Raw genomic sequence first — 17,126 nt, forward strand, 5'->3', positions numbered from 1 at the left:
CAGAGGAAGTGGATGAAGTGCCTGAAGAATTGCAGTGGCTGAGGGCAGTGCCAGTCTGCCTGGGGGACTGTGGCCACGTGCTTGAGTTATTCCTGGGCTCTCCTGTCCTGGGCCACACTGGGAAGTCCTGAGGAATGTTCCTGGGGATCTTTGGAGTACCTGTAGTTCCTCTCTTTCTGTCCTTGTCTCCTTCTTCCCTGGCAGCCACGTGCAGTGACGGGCAGATTTGTTCCTCTGAGCCACTTCTGGCTGCTCTGGAGTGTGCCCACACCACCAAGTGGGATAGCATTTTGAAGAACAAAATTCTCCTTGTCAGAGAATTATTGATGTTGGAAGGAACTTCTTGAGACCATCTACTCCAAGACCCTGCTCAAACAGGGACAGCTGGAGCAGGTCACCCAGGACCATGTCCAGCTGGGTTTTATCTCCAAGGATGGAGACTCTGCCACTTCTCTGGACAACCTGTGCCAGTGTTTGACCACCCCCAAGCTGGTGCAAAAAATAAGCATTTGTAAAGGCTGGAGGTAAAGAAGGTAGAGAAGGAGACTGGACTTCTCTGGTCATAGTGCCTGGATCCCTGTGACAGGGGCAGCATCCTTTGCTCTTTCAGTTCACCTGGCCACAGAGGCAAGAGTTTCCTACATCCTGAGTGACATCAAGAGTCAGGGGTTATGGGGAGGACCTCCTGGAGTTTGGTGTGTGTGACTGGGGTGATCTGTTCTGGTCATTAGAGGTGAAAGCCTTAGTCATTGTTTGGGAAGGTCATGTTTGCCCTTGCTCAGTCTTAGCCAGTGAGTTGTGAGCTGCATTTTTTTCCACTGGCACAGGAGCACTTTAACAAGCAGAGGGTGGATCAAACAGTTGGTGGGTGAGTTTGATCCCTGTGCACACACACCTGTGAGTTTGTCTCTTGTGGCACTATCCCCATGAAGCTCTTGTAGTCCTTTTGGCGTGCTGAGGTGTGGGTTGGCAGCAGAGATGGGGTGCCCAGCTCTGTGCAAAGAGGGTGAACCCAAGAGAGGGAGGGCTGAGCCCTTCTTGGGGTCTGCACTGGCCATCCCTCAGAGGCCTTCAGGTCACTCCCTGAGTTCTTTGGAATCTCTTTTCCAGGCCTTTGGTAGCTTGATTTTTGCTTCCCCTCCCTTGCAGGTGGATGAAGAAGCCCCGCTGTGGAGTCCCAGACCATCCCCACCTGCGCCACAGCCGGAGGAAAAAGCGCTACGCCCTCACGGGCCAGAAGTGGAGGCAGAAGCACATAACCTACAGGTACAGCCCCCTCCCTGCCCCTTTGGGTGGGAAAAGTGTTCTGTGCTTGCTTGGGATGTAGATTTTGTAAGTGCTTTTAAATTAAAATGGGATCCTCCCTGTGATGCCTTGTTGGGGCTTTGATTCTCAGAGCAACAGTCAGAGCAGTGGAGTGACTGAGGAGTCTGTTATCAATTAGCAAATAACTGATCAGTGAAGGCACCTCAATCCCAGCCATTAATTGTGTCATTTTGGCAGGAAAATCTTAGCAAACCCCTTTCTGATCCATTAGGATCCTTTAGGTTGTGTGTGATCTTTAACAAACCCTTAAAGCAGAAGGAACATCACTGTGTGAAGACGAGGTGCTTCCTCCTTCTGATTTGCCACTTTTTACTAAATACGTGTTTTTGCAGAGTTTTCACTTTTGCTTTTGCCCAGACCCAGGCTGAGGTGATGTGCTGGAGTGAGCTGCAGGTGTCAGAGGAGTGCTCTGCAGGGACAGCTCTTTCCCAGAGCAGTGTCCTCAGCCAGTCAGGCAGTGAGCTTTGGAAAGGCAGTTGCTGGATGATGCCAATGGAAGTTTCTGACAATGTCACTACAAATTAAAATTACCACCCCCCTCATCCCCCACCCCCACCCCCCCATTCTGGTTGAAATTACAGTCTTTTACCTCTTTTTGGGTGGGGAAAGGAGTTTGCAAAGGAGTGCAAATCAGGAATATATGTGATGTGATGTGATGTGATGGTCCTTGTGGGTCCCTTCCAACTCAGAATTTTCTGTAATACAGGTGAGCAAGGCTAAGGGAAAGAAAGTCTGTGGTGAAGAGGTAGAAATGTGAGTGACCAGCATGGGGAAGGTGCCAGAATGTCTAAATCCCAGACTGAGTTGGAAGGGACCCACAAGGATTCTCAAGTCCAACTCCAGTCAAGGGCCCATACATGGGATTGAACCCATGACCTTGGCATCATTACAATGTGTAGGAAGAGATAGGACAGTGTGAAGGGAAGGAATCAGGGCCTCCTGCTCTCTGATGCTTCTGCCAGGAATTCTGAGACAGGAGGAGGAGGATTCTTCAGGTAACAGTGAGGGACTGCAGAGACTGGGAGGAGGAGGGAGTTATTCTGGGGATGAGTTCAAAGCTTCCACCAATAATCATTCCTTTAATTCAAATTGTAAAGACACACCCTCTGTTTGTGAAGGAGGGAGAGTCAGGTCCTGCTTCAGACCTTTTCTGGACCTCAGGGAAAGCTGGTGTAGAACCATAGAAATAAAACCTGCCTGAAGCATATGCACAGCCACAGGAGGCAGACTGGCAGATGGCTCCACTGCTGCCTCTGTCAGACCAGGAGCTGTTTGGCTTTCCAATTGCAGTGTTTGTAGTGTGCATTTCAGGGATGGGTGTCTTGATTCCCCTCTGAATGTGGTACAGTGTCTTTCATCTGTCAATCATTACATTAAATTGAGGCAGCTTCATTAAAGACTGAAAGTTGTTTCCATGACATAGATATTTCATGTCACCCAAGCCAAGTTTCAGTGAGTCTGTTAAAGGCACAGACACAAAACACCCCATGAACAGCATTTTTTAAGGTGAAGTTTACAATTGTGGGAATTTATGTGCAGGTAAATGCCCCTTACCCTCCCCAGATTCTGCACCATCCCTGTCACAGACTGGGCTGCACAAAACTGGCAGGTCCATCACTCCTCTGAGCTCTAAAATATTTTGAGTAGTCCTGAGAATGAAGCAGCTCATGTAAGTGTAATTTACTGAAAGGTTTGTTTCTCAAAAGGAATTTTTGTGGCCAGTTTTTTTCATGTGCTGGATTCCAGTTTAGCCATGACAAATTCAGACAAAATCTAAAGCAATTCACATTTTTAAACTAAGTTCCTCAGCTGCCCACACCCAGCTTGGAAAGGTTGTCATATTTTTAGGAAGTGATACAAAATCAACCAAAACATTAGGAAGATTTTTATTAATAAGTATGGACATCAGATCAGGACTGTGACTTTGTTGATGACTTTATTTGTAACAGCAAAACTTCACATACACAAAGTAGTGTGTGGGGAAAACAAAGAGCCTTTGGAAATGCAACCTGTGAGGCTGTGTGATAGCAAAAAAATAAATAACTGCTAAGAAGACTTTTGTCCCTTAGCAGCAAATGTATTTATTGACAACATTGGAGACACAGCCAGTTCATACTGAGCAAAAACTTGCCTGAGTTGTTTGTGTAAAATGAGCCATTTGTAGTCTTATGTTCATAGTTAACACTTTCTAATTTCCATATTAATGACTGGGCAAAATCTTGGGCAGAGCTTTCCTTTTCCCTTCAAATTTGGGTCATTCTCTCCTGACTTCATCCCTCGGGTGGTCTTGAAGTGTCTTCATCACTGTTGGACTTTGCCTTTTTTTTGTTCAGTGACATGACCTGTCAAAATTGTAAAATCTTGGCTTTAACTTTACAAAATCTTGGATCTTTACCATTTCATCCTCTTGAAGTGTCCAGCTTAAATGTATGACTTGTAATCCATGGCACACTGGTCTCTAGAACTGCTGTGAGTACCAGAACAAAGCTGAGATCAGCTCAGTTGGTTAAAACTTGGCTGTAATAATGCCAAGGTCATGGGTTCAATCCCCTGTGTGGGCCATTGACTGAAGAGTTGGACTCGCTGATCCCTGTGGGTCCTTCCAGCTCAGAATAGTCTGGGATTCTGTGAAAGCGACTCCAGCACTTCATGCTGTTCCATGAGTTAAGTGGCTTTGCTGTGCAAACAACATTTTGCAAAGCAGAATTGGAAGTTTCACCAAACTAGGGTTTTTTTTAGGTGTCTTTTCTCTTTCACTGTGTGTTGATAATAAGTCTGAGATGCATTCTGCAGATTTAACCATCCCTCCTTTCTCCTTCCCCCAGTGTACACAACTACACGCCCAAGGTGGGCGAGGTGGACACGAGGAGAGCCATTCGCCAGGCCTTCGACGTGTGGCAGAGGGTCACACCGCTCACCTTCGAAGAGGTCCCTTACCATGAGATTAAAAATGACAGGAAGGAGGCAGATATTATGATCTTTTTTGCCTCTGGTTTCCATGGAGACAGCTCTCCCTTTGATGGGGAAGGTGGATTCCTGGCTCACGCCTACTTCCCTGGCCCAGGCATTGGGGGGGACACTCACTTCGACTCAGACGAGCCCTGGACCTTGGGGAACTCCAACCATGATGGTAAGAGTGCAGGTCACCTGCAGGGACAAGCTGGATGCACACACACTGACAGGCTTTGCTTAGTGGAGCTTTCACCTGCTGTACAGATGTTTTCTAAAACCTGTTTGCTGTCTTGAATGGGGAGTAATGTGAGTTTGTGACTGTGCATGGGTGTGAGTTTGAGGAGTGTGTCTGCTGGCTTTGTACATCTCCCGAGGTTTGGGCCTTAGTTGCTACAAAAACAACTCTGGGAGGGAGAAGGTGAACAACATGTTGAAATGGTACCTCATGGAATACTTACCAGGGGCAATTAGAGGTACTTGTAATGGTGAGCAGAAAGTTGAGAGTGAAGACATTTGAATGTCAAGTTGTTTTGATCCATACTTGTTTTCTCAGTCTGGGATTCCTCCCCCTGTCAGAGGTTGGCTGGTTAGTTAAGGAATACTAATGATTGGGACAACAGGTTTTATCTTACTAAGCATGAAGTATTCCTGCTTTTTTCTGGCTTTATCTTACTCTCTAATGGCAATGAGCACTTTCTGTTCTATTTTCAAAACCTCTGTTTTCATTACCTTTGATAGTGGTGACTTGTAAAAAGCTGAAAACCAGAATTTCACAGTGGCCTCATAAAATACCTCTCCAATTTCCACAGTGACAGAGATCTGGGAAGAACAACATGTCTTCAAGCCTTTAGGGATTCAAAGTCATGTTTTGAGCCATATGATAAGGGTTAAGAGTTTACTTGAACTGTAAATGTGACTTGATTTTTAAACTGTATAAAAACATAGGAGTGTTGTGGCCACGATGTCTAAGGACGTGCAGAGGTGATGTCTTTCATCACTCAGGGCCATGATCTGATAATCACAGTGGGGTTGGACCAAGGGTTGGACTTGATTATCTCAGAGGTCTCTTCCAACCCAGCTGATTCTGTGATTAGGCCAAGCAGTGTAGTTTGAGAAGAAGAAAAGTTTTTCAGGCACCTTCAGACCTTCTCTAAAAGTGCCAGCTTGCTTTACAAATGGATTGCAAATTGAGAAAACCCCTCAGATCATCTTTGTCAGGAAGTGGAGCTGTCAGCTTCAGTGTGGGGATGCTGATTTGTAGGAAAGCAGAAATTAAAGAGAAGTAACATTTCCTGGCATGTTCAAATGACTAGATGAGATGTAGGCTGAGAAAGAGAGAGTTGTGATCTGTGGGATGGGGAGGGGGGAGAGTGTGGAGAGTGTGGGAGGGTTTAGGGTGACAGAGAAGCAGTCTTGCTGTCTTGAAACATTAGGAATTTTTATTCCCAGGTTTGTGGCTTGAGGGCAGTTCACAGGTTTCCCTCAAGGATCAGGATTGACAGTCAGAGACCTCCTGGGAGCTGCTTTTGCAGCAGCAAGGTGTGTTTGTGCTGTGCCAGTGGTCTGTGCCAGGTCAGGCTGGGCTCAGTAGTTAATTGAGCTCAACTCTGGGGTGTGGGGGAGTCCTTGTAGTGGATGTGACTTCCCAGGGAAGGCCAAATGAGGGCTGGGAGTGCCGGGATCTGGGAGAGAAGGTCCTTGCAGGAAGGTGGAAGGGAAGGTTTTGACAGTTGTAGTTGTTTTCTTATTTTCTGCACCAAAGGCCTCCTTCTGGGAGAAGCTTAGCAAGGCTGAGAGGCAGCTGAAGGACTGGCAGGGATGGTCCTGGGGGACATTTTCCACTGGGTGGGATGTTCTACCATCACTTGATGTCATGATCTCTTTGTCAAGGATGTTTTGGGTATAGTTTTTAGGATGGTGTTTGAGAGCAATGCACACAATGAGTAGAGGGTCTCTCTTTCTACAAAAGCTATTTGTTTTGCTATTCTTATCCATGTGGCTCTTTTAAAACATGACTTATTTCTCTGGTATGCTGAGACTGTCATGATGAGTGTCCTCAAAATGCAGGAGTTGGTGCTTGAGGGGGCTGGTGTGCACTCTGAGTGTGAGATTTCCACTCCAGAGGGTGTCATGTGTGTCTCTGTCTCCAGATAACTGTGCTGTACAGACTGGGCTGCAGAGACTCTCCTAGAATGTCACCAGTGAGGATGTTGAGAGTGGTGAGGTTATATGTGTTCCCTCCACCTGGGGGAAGCACTGACTGCAGAAGGGGAGTTTGGTGTGTTGAGGATGACAGGGGTGAGGCTGTACTGGAGCACTGTGGGTGTGTTGTGTGAGGAATTGGGTTCTGCCTATGTTCTTAGCCTTAGGATGCAAATGTGAACATGTCCTGCTCCTCCCTGGAGGACCCAGGCCTCTCCAGGGAGGGGTTTCCTTCTGCTTCACTTGTCACTGGAGCTCTCAGTTCCTCACCTCTGATGGTTTTATTTGAAATGATGTTAGCAGGGCTCAGAGAGGTTTTTCTTGGTCAGAAGTTGGTTAAAAAACTTGGCTGTAATAATGCCAAGGTCATGGGTTCAATCCCCTGTGTGGGCCACTGACTTCAGAGTTGGACTCGCTGATCCTTGTGGGTCCCTTCCAACTCAGAATAGTCTGTGAATACATATCTGTGAAGGTTTCCTGCTCAGTTCACTGCCTTTTTTTTTCTTTGAAAATAAGTTGTTAGTGGGGACAACACTGTCTGCATAAGAGGAGGTGTTTCTTCAAACATGGTCTTGCTTGTCCTTGCAATGTGTGTTTGGGTTGGTCAGTCTGGAACTGAAGAAGTCTCTCAGTGAAGGAATATAAAAACCCTACCAGGAGATCACTGGCAAAGCTCTCATTTATTCACAGGCTAAAGAGGAACTGTTTTGGCCATTCACCATCTGTTCAAATCTTAAAGTAAGATTGAAGTAACAATAGTGTCTTTACAGCAAGCCACAAAATATCACTGTGTAAAATGTAAAAATTTCTGACAAGAGTGTGTGTAAGTTGATGGGAGGATCTGAGCAATCTGCCTTGGAGCTCTGTCAGCCTCACAGCTGTGAAGGGAAATCTGTCAGCAGAGCAGGATGCTGGAACTGGTGCTGTGGGTCCTCATAATATTCTCGGGCCATACAGTTTTGTTACCACCCAGTTTGTTCTGTGTTGTGGCACCCCCAGTTTGTCCCTCTGTGTTTGGGTGAAGCTGTCACTCCACAGAAGAGCTGCTTTGGAGCCTTCACTGGCAGTGCAAATTCTATGGATACAAGTGAAAGATTTCATGATTGGAACAGATCTTTCTGTGCAAACAAATGAGAGGATTTGTCCATGGAGAATGTGGTGTATCCTGTTGAAGTTTCTGTGTTGTAAAGATGCCTCCCAGTAACCCACTGGGGTTCACTGGCAATTTTACCACCCCAGCTGGTGGATCATTACCTGGGATTTATATACTCATTATCATTTTGCCTGGTCATTATGATACTGATTTTGCCCTTGTGGACAGCATGGCTATTACCATGAATGATTAGTAGAATTATTAGTATAATCATAATAGCTGAGATGCTGTGGGTTGTCTGTCTGAGCCTCTGGTAACAGGGGCATGTGCACCAACTCTTGTTTTATCTTCTGGGAAGAATGATCTTTGCACAGGCTTTCAGAGTGAGTACAAAGTCTCTTTCCCCCTGGATATTAGTTGCAGTTCCATTCTTTCAGCCATGCATTCAGTTCCTTTGGCTGAGTAAGACTGTACTTTTAATTTATGATTTCTTCATTGTGCTGCCTTCTCTGGCATTCTCATAAGCAAGCTGGGGAAGATTAATTTAGATAATCTTGTGATGAGGATGGGCAAAGCCAGGTGGGGAGCTGAACTCCTGGAGCAGCCCTTGGTAACTGGGATCATGGGACACAGAATTCATTGTGTTCAGATGATAATGTCGATGGGAGCAGCAAGGAGCAGGAAGCAGAAAATTGGAATTTGCAGGGATAAAAGCAAATCAGAGCAGTGAGATGGCAAATAAGATGCAACTGAAAAAGAAGAGCAGTGTGGTTTTACATTTAGAGAATTTTTTCCTTGAAATGTGCTGTGGGAACAGCCAGTCAGCCTTGAACTGCCCATCTGAGGGCTCACAGTGCTGACAGACATTGCTGAGGCTGCACAGCCTGACAGAGGGGAACAGCCCTGGCAGTGTTGGCATCTCCCCCCTTGGCACCTCAGTCCCTTACCTGCCCTGGCTCAAACATGGGGGTGAGGCAGGAAATCCATTAACTGGCCACATCAAGTCCTTCTTAGCCTTTATATGCAAATAATAATTAGATATGTATATAGCTCCAAAACCAAACTGAAAAGGAATCCAGAGTGACAGAAGGTTTAAATACCCATGTTATACATGACAGCTCTGACAACTCTAATGTTAGTTTAATCCAGGTTAATTAGAGGAAGTGAATTTTAATCTCCAGTTTAATATTGTAAGTAGTATCAATAATAATCCCAGGCAAATCTTCTTCATGGTCTTTTAAAAGTAAAAAAACCATTGCAGTTACACGTGTAGTCAACACCACACCACTGAATCTGTAGTTTTTGCAACCTCCTATGGATATATTAAATTTTTTAATACTAAAGCAAGGTAAGAACTGAGGTATCCATACCCTGCCAGGGATCAGCAGGTTGTATTTCTTTCAGCATGCCCAGAATTGGCCTGTAAGACCCTCTGTGTCATCTGCTGGTGTGGCACTGCAGGTCTGAGTGTGCCCAGGGCAGCCACTTCAGGGACAGTCCCAGTGACATGTGATTTCTGTAGCAATTGTGGTGCAGCTGAGCTTCCCATCAAGGGATCATTTTGCAGATCACAGGCTCACCTCTCCTTTCCCCTCTCCCACTGTACAGCTTCACACCTGCACCAGATTCTCCCTGGAAGTGTGGGATGACCACTGTGATGGCTCTTTAGGTGTTGGCAAGGAACACTGAGCTCTGCTAACAGCAGGTGAACAAACCTCACAGTCATTACAGCAAATACCCCCATAGATCCCAGTGGGTTCCTGCAGAGGCTTCTTTGGAAAGCTTCCTGGTCAGGACTCCTGAAGGAAAGGCAGCCAAAAAGAGGGCCATGTGTGCAAGACACTGAGACCTCAGGGTCACCTTCGGGGCTGAATCAATGCAGGAGCTTCTGCAGGAGTTCTGCAGGAAAAGGAACTGAACTGAACTGAACTGAACTGAATTGCTTCTGGGAAGGTTCTGTCAGCCCCAGAGGAGAGGAACTGGACAGCTTGTTCTGTGATTCCATGGTTGCAGTGGACATCTACCTGAGCAACAGAGCACGTGCTCCTGGACCCACCATCTGGACGTGGCATATGGTCAGGAACCTGGCAGGGCTTTCAGGACAGCCAAGCACTGTCTGAGCTCACTGATGTGAATGTTCAGCAAGGATGTCAATGAGAAGATTTTGATTAGGGCAGCTAATTTTGGAGCTGCCTGACAGACCTGTTGTGGGGGGTGGGGCTTGTGTAGCTTAGAGCTGACATTGAATCTGCCAGTCAGTGTTCAAAGCAGTGTCTTCACTGGAGATCTGATTTCTGTCCTGGCACTGTTGATATCACAAACCTTCCTGATTCTTGGGGCTTTTGTGCCCCTGTTCCTAGAGATGAGATCCTCTCCCACCTCTGCATGTGCAGTGAAGTTCAGTTGCACAAGCACAGGATTTCAGCCAAGCTTTGAGAGAGCTGCTCTCCTGTCACACCTTGGGCTGTTCTTGCTAAAATCCAGATGCACCAGATTAATTTGGACTCGAACCTAAATGTCCTGGTACTCTTTTTGTTCTTACCATGAGTCCAAAGTTCTTAAAACTGCCCAGGCACCTGCAGATTTTCTGCCTCAGCTGTGCCTTTGTCTGTCTTGGGTGCCTTAGGGAGGATGTCCTGTGCTTCTGACACTTGTTGTCTTTACTGTCACTTCTGAGGATGTGCCTCTTCTCACCCATCTTGAACACCCCAGAAGCCATTAGAGATACAATATAGGAGGTTTCTTCTCTACAAGTGCAGTTTTTGAGCAGTATCATTAGATTTTATGGACCGTGTCTCACTAGAACAGGCTGTTCTAGTACAGACTGTCCCAAGGAATAGGTATGTGGCTTTCCCTCTTCAGAGTCCTGGATCGTGGGGGGATGAGTGTCTTTCAAAACCCTAATTTGACCTTGAGTGGGAGACAGAATTCAAGCACCAGGCTTTTCATTCTCAGCTGCTGGCACTGCAGACCAGTGCTCTGGTCTCGAGGTCTACACTCAGTTTGGGTTCCTGCACAAGTAATTTTGCAGCTGCTTCCTCCCATCACTGTCGTGCTTTTCCCAGCACCTCTTCCTCTTTCTTCCCTTTTGAACCAGGGGAAGGGTGGAGTGACCATAGTGTGGCCCAGGGAAGGGAAGGGATGTAGCCAAATGGTGTTTTATGGCTCTGGTTTACCTCAGAGCTGCCCCAGCCCTTGAGCCCAAAGGAAAGATTAGATAGAAATGGGTGGCTGGTGCAGGAGAAAGGGCTGCTGCCCTTTCAGCTCCAGGATGCACATCTGAACCATAAAACCAGAGCAGAATTCTTGTGTGTCTGAGTCCTGGGCAGACTTTTATTTCTTCAAACCTCTGCCTGCCATTCTCCTGGCCTTTTTTCCCTTCTCTCTGTCACTGAAAGCTTTTCTTATCCCATAGCAGAATCTTTTTGCAAAGCCATCTTCACATCTGTCATTAGTGCATGGTTGAAACAAGTGATGTTTGGAGAATGGAGTGTGATGTTTGGGGTCCTCAATACATGAAAGGTGTGAGAAAACTGGGCAGAGTCCAGTGCAGGAACACTGCAGAGATAAGGGATTGGAGCAGGAAGAAAGCAGGGAGAGTGGGCTTGTTCAGCCTGGTGAGGAGGAGGAGGGTGGGGAGGATGCATCTCTAGCAGTCTTCCACAGGAGGAGATCTTGGGGAGAGGACAGAGCCACACTCTTCTTGGGGGTGAAGAGAGAAAGGAACAAAAGGCAACAGGTACAAGCTGCGAGGAGGAAACCCCACCTGGGCTTAAGGAAAAAGCTCCTTCACCAGCAGAGTGGTACAACAAGAGGCTACACCTGCAGAGGACTCCATCCTTCCAGGCTTTTGGAGCATCCTGAGCAACCTGATGGAGTTTTGAGATCAGCCCTGCTTGAAACAGAAGGTTAAACTTGGCAGCTTCCAGCCCTGCCTTTCAAGCTGCATTTTTCCATAGAATGGATTGGGTTGGAAGAGACCTCCGAGATCATCAAGTCCAACCCTTGGTCCAACTCCAGTCCCTTTACCAGATCATGGCACTCAGTGCCACGGCCAAGCTCACCTTAAAAACCTCCAGGGATGGGGAATCCACCCCCTCTCTGGGCAGCCCATTCCAATGCCTGAGCACTCTCTCTCTAAAGAATTTCTTTCTGATCTCCAACTTCAATTTCCCCTGGCAGAGCTTGAGCCCATCGTGCCCCCTTGTCCTATTGCTGAGTGCCTGGGAGAAGAGACCAACCCCCAGCTGGCCAGAACTTCCCTTCAGGCAGTTCCAGACAGTGCTGAGGTCACCTCTGAGCCTCCTCTTCTCCAGGCTAAACACCCCAGCTCCCTCAGCCTCTCCCCATGGGACTTGTGCTCCAGTCATAGTTCATCAGTGTTGCCAAACAGGCAGAATTTTAGTTCCTAGAACTGAAGAGCAAATTGCAGTTACTTCTCATGGCAGCTTTGAGCCATAACAAGGTATTCCCTTCTAAAAACAGGAATCTTTTAACATTGAAATCTTTCATGAGGGAGGACTGGATGCTTATAGGTGCATAAAAAGCTGGCAGTATTTTTTGCCAGATGTTTGATCCTTTTGATTGGTACTTTTTAATTCCTGAATGAACAAGGTTTCTGTGGGCACTCCCGTGATTAATCCTATAACCATGGAATGTATGTTAGCATAAATCTAACAGATTTCTTAGTATTAAGGGGGATCTCTAAGTAGGTTTGGCCTTTTTTTGGCCTGACCAGATAGTTCTTCATTATCAAAGAGTTCCAGGTGTTTCCATTCACTTTGGAAACATTGCTGGCTGAACATTCTTTCTCCTATTAGATTTGTTTAATTAGTCATGATGTTCTGTTTGGAGGGAGGGAGCTGAGAGGAGTGCAAAGTCTCCAGCTGTTGCTTTCTTTTTTCCTTTGAGATTGGTGTTGGTATCCACTTTTCCAGGTTGATTCTCTGCTAATACCCTTACCTGGCTTGCCCAGGGGCAGTGCTGGGGAAGGCAGTGCAGCTTCCCTTGGCCCCTGGCCCTTCACCACAACTTGGTAGTCTTTTCTCCTCCATTAATTCCTGTTTCCTCTGCCTCTTGCCTTGCTTTCTGTCTCATCTCCTTCTTATCTTAGCACTTCCTCTCAGTTCATTCTCTATGGAAGTACTGAGGAAAGCAAAGACAACCTATAAAGTGTCAATAGAATGAGTAACTCATGACACAGAACACACATGATCTTTGTGCTGGTTGGCTGTTAAATACGTTTTTAATTTTCTTTCTCTGATTTCTCAGGTACAGAACAGCTCCACATCTAAAGAGTTTTGTTCTAACAAATGGCATTTTGAATCCATCATTATTTTTTCAGGCTTCTGACACTGTTGTTGGAAATGAGCATCAGCATTTTCAGAGTGAAAGCCAGAACTGCCTTGAAGTAACTCATGTCTTTTAACACAGAAGACCTGTTGTCTGAAAGACTTTCACGTAGATGTTGGAAGTCAAGTGGGGCATAAATTGTATTAAAACCTCAATTTATTCTTTTTATGATACATCCCCAGGTCATGCTGTTGCTCAGTGCTTTGCTCACTGAAGACAGTTCAGTGTTTAGTCTCTGCTTGTCACTGGTTTCACCCTGAGCCAGAGCTCTCTCCCCCTGTTTGCTGATGCTGAGCCCAGCTGAGCAAACACACACACACACCTGAGTCACAGCAAAAAGGAACCACAGCAGGCAGCTCAAATCAGCCCCAGTGGGAATTCCAGCCCTGCCACAGCAACCCAATGGGAGGAGAGGAAACCATCGGCCCCGGCGAAGATTTCTGTCTGCAGGTTCCTCCTCCTCAGCCCAGGACAGCTGCTCTGTAAGTGGTGCTTTCTTTTGGTGTGTTTGCTCTTGTTTTACATCCCAGCAGTGGCTTTTCAGCTGTGCTGTGCTGGTGCAGGCTGGGGTTTAAAGCCTGGCAGTGCTGCAGTGCTGGTTATGCATTACAGCTGAATTAATGAGGGTCATCAGCAAATTCCACTTTGAAAACAAACCTGGAGTTCACAGTCTTCTGTAAGGGAAAATATCACCCATTTCATGTCAGTAGTTGTTCAATACACAGAGTAGGAAGATATTTATGTAGGTATTTGGAATCCTGTTGTTTTCTGTATAATCAAAGTACTTTACTTCTTTCCACACAGAATGAGGTACTCTGGGACTCATAGGAAGGAGTCAGTAAGGATCAAGGTGATGTGTCATTCCCTTAAAAAGAAGAAAACAACCCAGCTGTGACAAAAACAGGTCACGAGAATCAAGGTGAGCCAAAAAGTCTCTTTTTGCCTCTTTCCTTTATAAAGCAGAAACACATGATGTGGAATGAGCCAAAATGCAGCAGTGTGTTTAGTAAACTTGCTGCATTCCACTTGCTGAAGGGAGGAGAAAAGGAAAAGCCCTTCAGGAAGAAAAAGAATAGATGAATCCTTGCCAAGAGTTTGCTGGTCAGTGCAGGCAGAGGGGGGTTGTGGCGTCAGCAGGAGGTGACACCCAGGGCTCTGGGTTTGGCATCACACCCAAGAGCAAACCTGGCAGTTGCTTAAATTGCATTTTCTTTTCTCTCCTGTTTCTGAAGAAGGGCTCAAGATTGGAAGACAGTTTGACTTCTCTACCCAAATCCACCCAGAATACTCCCTTGAGGGGCAAATCTTTTACATCCCACTTCTCTCATGTCTTGGTCCTGCTCAGGCTTTACAGCCCCATCAGGAACCTTCCATGTCAGGGGAGGACAAAGGCAGAGAATCTCCTGTCCTGGGCAGAGAACACCCTCTTTTTGTGGCCCAGGGCAGCTCTCACAGCCTCCAGGGCAGTCCTTTCTCTGTTGCCAGCACCAGGAGTTAAATACCATTTCAACCTCATTGGTAGAAAAGAATCCCAAACAGCACAGACTGGTTTGTATCCACACTCCTGTGCCAGGACCTGGGGCTTTTTAGTTCCTTCCAGTAGTTTCACAGCTGGAGCAAGAGTGAATTCTGTCTATAGACCCTGCTGTATTTAAATACTTTTAAAACATAAATAATAGCTTCTTTTCAAGACTGATGGAATGAAAGTTATATCCACATTTTTCATGTTTTTATGAGTTTTTTTTCTCTTTGCTGGTTTACCATCTGTTCTACTAAATTCTATACTGGTATAGGCAAATAGGAATTTTCATTTTGGGATTAGTAGTTCTTTGATATTGACTTCTGTATGGAATTGCAGCCTACCCTTGGGACAGATCTGGGTGAGTTTCAGCAGAACCCTCTTGCTGCCCTGAGTGAGGCTGCTGAGCCACTGAAGTGTCACTGCCCCTCTCTCAGGCTGCCACTTCTCCAGTTTTGGTCTCACCATTCCAGACAATTAGTTTCTGGTTTTGCTCTGAATTTCTGCAGGAGATTGTCCTCATGGTGCCATCTGTGCCTGTCAGATAAAGCACCAATAAGGTGTATGGCACAACTCCCACCCCAGTTTGCCTTTGGGGGACAGTAAGGCAAATTATCTGTTGTGGTGTTTGGTAACGTGAAGCAGCTCTTTGTCCCTCTGCAATTCCTTGGTCTCATGGAGACCAGTTTAATGTGGCTGTGGTACAATTGCTGTTGAGATTGCAGGTGCTCACTCCTTTCTCCAGTGAAGCTGTTCAGTCCCTCTCCAGAGTTTCATTCATCCCTCAGGATGCAGCATGTTCATTGCTACACTTACAATAATTCCTTGGGAACAAAATGACACCCGTGTTTCTCTTTAACATGTTGTCTTCCTTTCTAGGTGAAGAAGCTCTTTGCCACTGAACTCCAGAATTCCACAGATCACCACCATCCATTCCTCAGGGTCTCCAGAGGATTGCAAAGCTTTCCTTGAGCAGAGCATGTTGTGGAGGTGGATGGAGGAGCAGAGACAAACCACATCTTATTCTATTGGATGGGTCAGACCTACCAGGTCTGAAGATGCAAGAACCAAGGCATAGCTTAGAGTAGCCCTAAAGCTTCTTTAAGTTGTGCTTGGGAAACAGTTGTGTCTGCATGGCTGTTGGAGTGGAAGGAGTCATTTTGGTGGATTTAAAGCATGTTTGGTTCACACCATCTTCTCTGTAATTACCCAAGGCATGCTATTGTCACACACAATCATCTGACCTCTCCAGGATCATTCTTACTTTAATAAAATATCAAAACATAACCTTCAGATGTCTTCTTAATTATGTCTGAGTAAACTGCAGATGAGTTGGCAGAGTGATACAATTCATAAAGGATAAAACTACCATGACAAAGAGCAGAGATTCACAGGAGCTTTTCTCTTATTAATCAGATCTGCAATACTGTTTGTACTTCTTTTGTGTCAGGAGCTGTGCTGGATTTGGACTCTGCCAGGTGCTCTGCCCACACCCCTGAGAGCTCCATGTGCAGCTGTGGTGCCCAGGGAGAGATCCTGGTGGTAATAAGGTTCTCACAGCACTGCCACAGGAGCTGTGACTGTCACTGGGAACTCACAGACATGTCTGGGAGTGGCTCAGCCAATTAAAACATTTTGCTGTGGATTATCATAATTGCAATGAATGAATCTGTACAAGAAGACCCGTGCCAGCAGCTTCACAAAGAAGAACCTGTCTCAGAATGTCTGTTACTCCACTGAGTGGCTGTTTTTTCCAGGAAGGTAAATAATCATGAAGTATGTGAGTAGAAGGAAGATCATGCATCACTTGGTTTATCTGTGACTCCAGTGTTCTCTGTGTGTTTGCAACAAAACCATGTATTTCTTAACTCTGCAGGCAAAGGTAGAACATCACAAACAATTTCAGAGTTCTTCCCCAAAGAGCTGGGTTTGATGTGGGGTTATTTTCCAGTTTCTCTGAAGTAAGCAGCTCACTGGGAGCACACCAGCTAACGAGGTTTATTCTGAGCCCAGATTACTTTTAATTAAGAATATTCAACTTAAACCTGTGTTTCAAGTTGTATAGAGCTGTGTTTGAAGAGCATGGGGCTGTTGAGCTGGATGCAAGGTAAGCATTGGATTCACCTTGTTGGGCATCATGATAATGGAGGATGCTTTTATAGTGTGCCAGGTGTGTCCTCAGTTCTCATTTTCTGTGCTGTTAACATTGTTCTGGTAAAGAAAACTCAACAACTTCGAAGCTAAATTAACTGTATTTCTTTATAATTCAGCATAGCAGGTCAAACTATTTCACTCAGTGAACCAACTTATTCTCCCCAGTTTTACAGGATCATCTTCCTGCTGGTGCTTCTGGGTGGACTTTTGGAGGCCTCCTGAGAACTGGGAAGGAGAAAGCTCAGGCAGAGCTGACCAGACCTGTTTATTTTGTACACATGGTGTAAACCAGCAGAAATTGTCTTATTTCTCTTGGGACCATTCACTGCAAATACAAATCAAGGGTGGTCAGTGCCTTCTTTACCCTCCAACCTTCCCCAGGGGGTTGGTGTGCTCTGAGGACAAGTTTAGTTGTTACTTGCTCTTGGAGGAATGGGTTGAATAGGACATTAAGGAGATTTATCCCCTTGCCTGACCTTGTTTCCAAAGCAAAGTATGAAGCTGGGCTGTTAATTCTGCTGTATGAAT

At 46.0% G+C, this 17,126-nt stretch overlaps 1 protein-coding gene across 1 annotated transcript in view; it reads left to right on the forward strand.

The window, feature by feature from the left end:
* MMP24 (matrix metallopeptidase 24) overlaps window positions 1–17,126 on the forward strand; it is a 57,974-nt gene that overhangs the window by 9,738 nt on the left and 31,110 nt on the right. The window contains exons 3-4 of the mRNA XM_071573034.1: window positions 1,150–1,266; window positions 4,152–4,456. Coding sequence (XP_071429135.1) covers window positions 1,150–1,266; window positions 4,152–4,456 — 422 coding nt within the window. The remainder of the gene's footprint in view (window positions 1–1,149; window positions 1,267–4,151; window positions 4,457–17,126) is intronic.

The sequence above is a fragment of the Pithys albifrons genome, chromosome 18 (assembly GCF_047495875.1).
Source record: "Pithys albifrons albifrons isolate INPA30051 chromosome 18, PitAlb_v1, whole genome shotgun sequence".
NCBI lineage: Eukaryota > Metazoa > Chordata > Aves > Passeriformes > Thamnophilidae > Pithys > Pithys albifrons.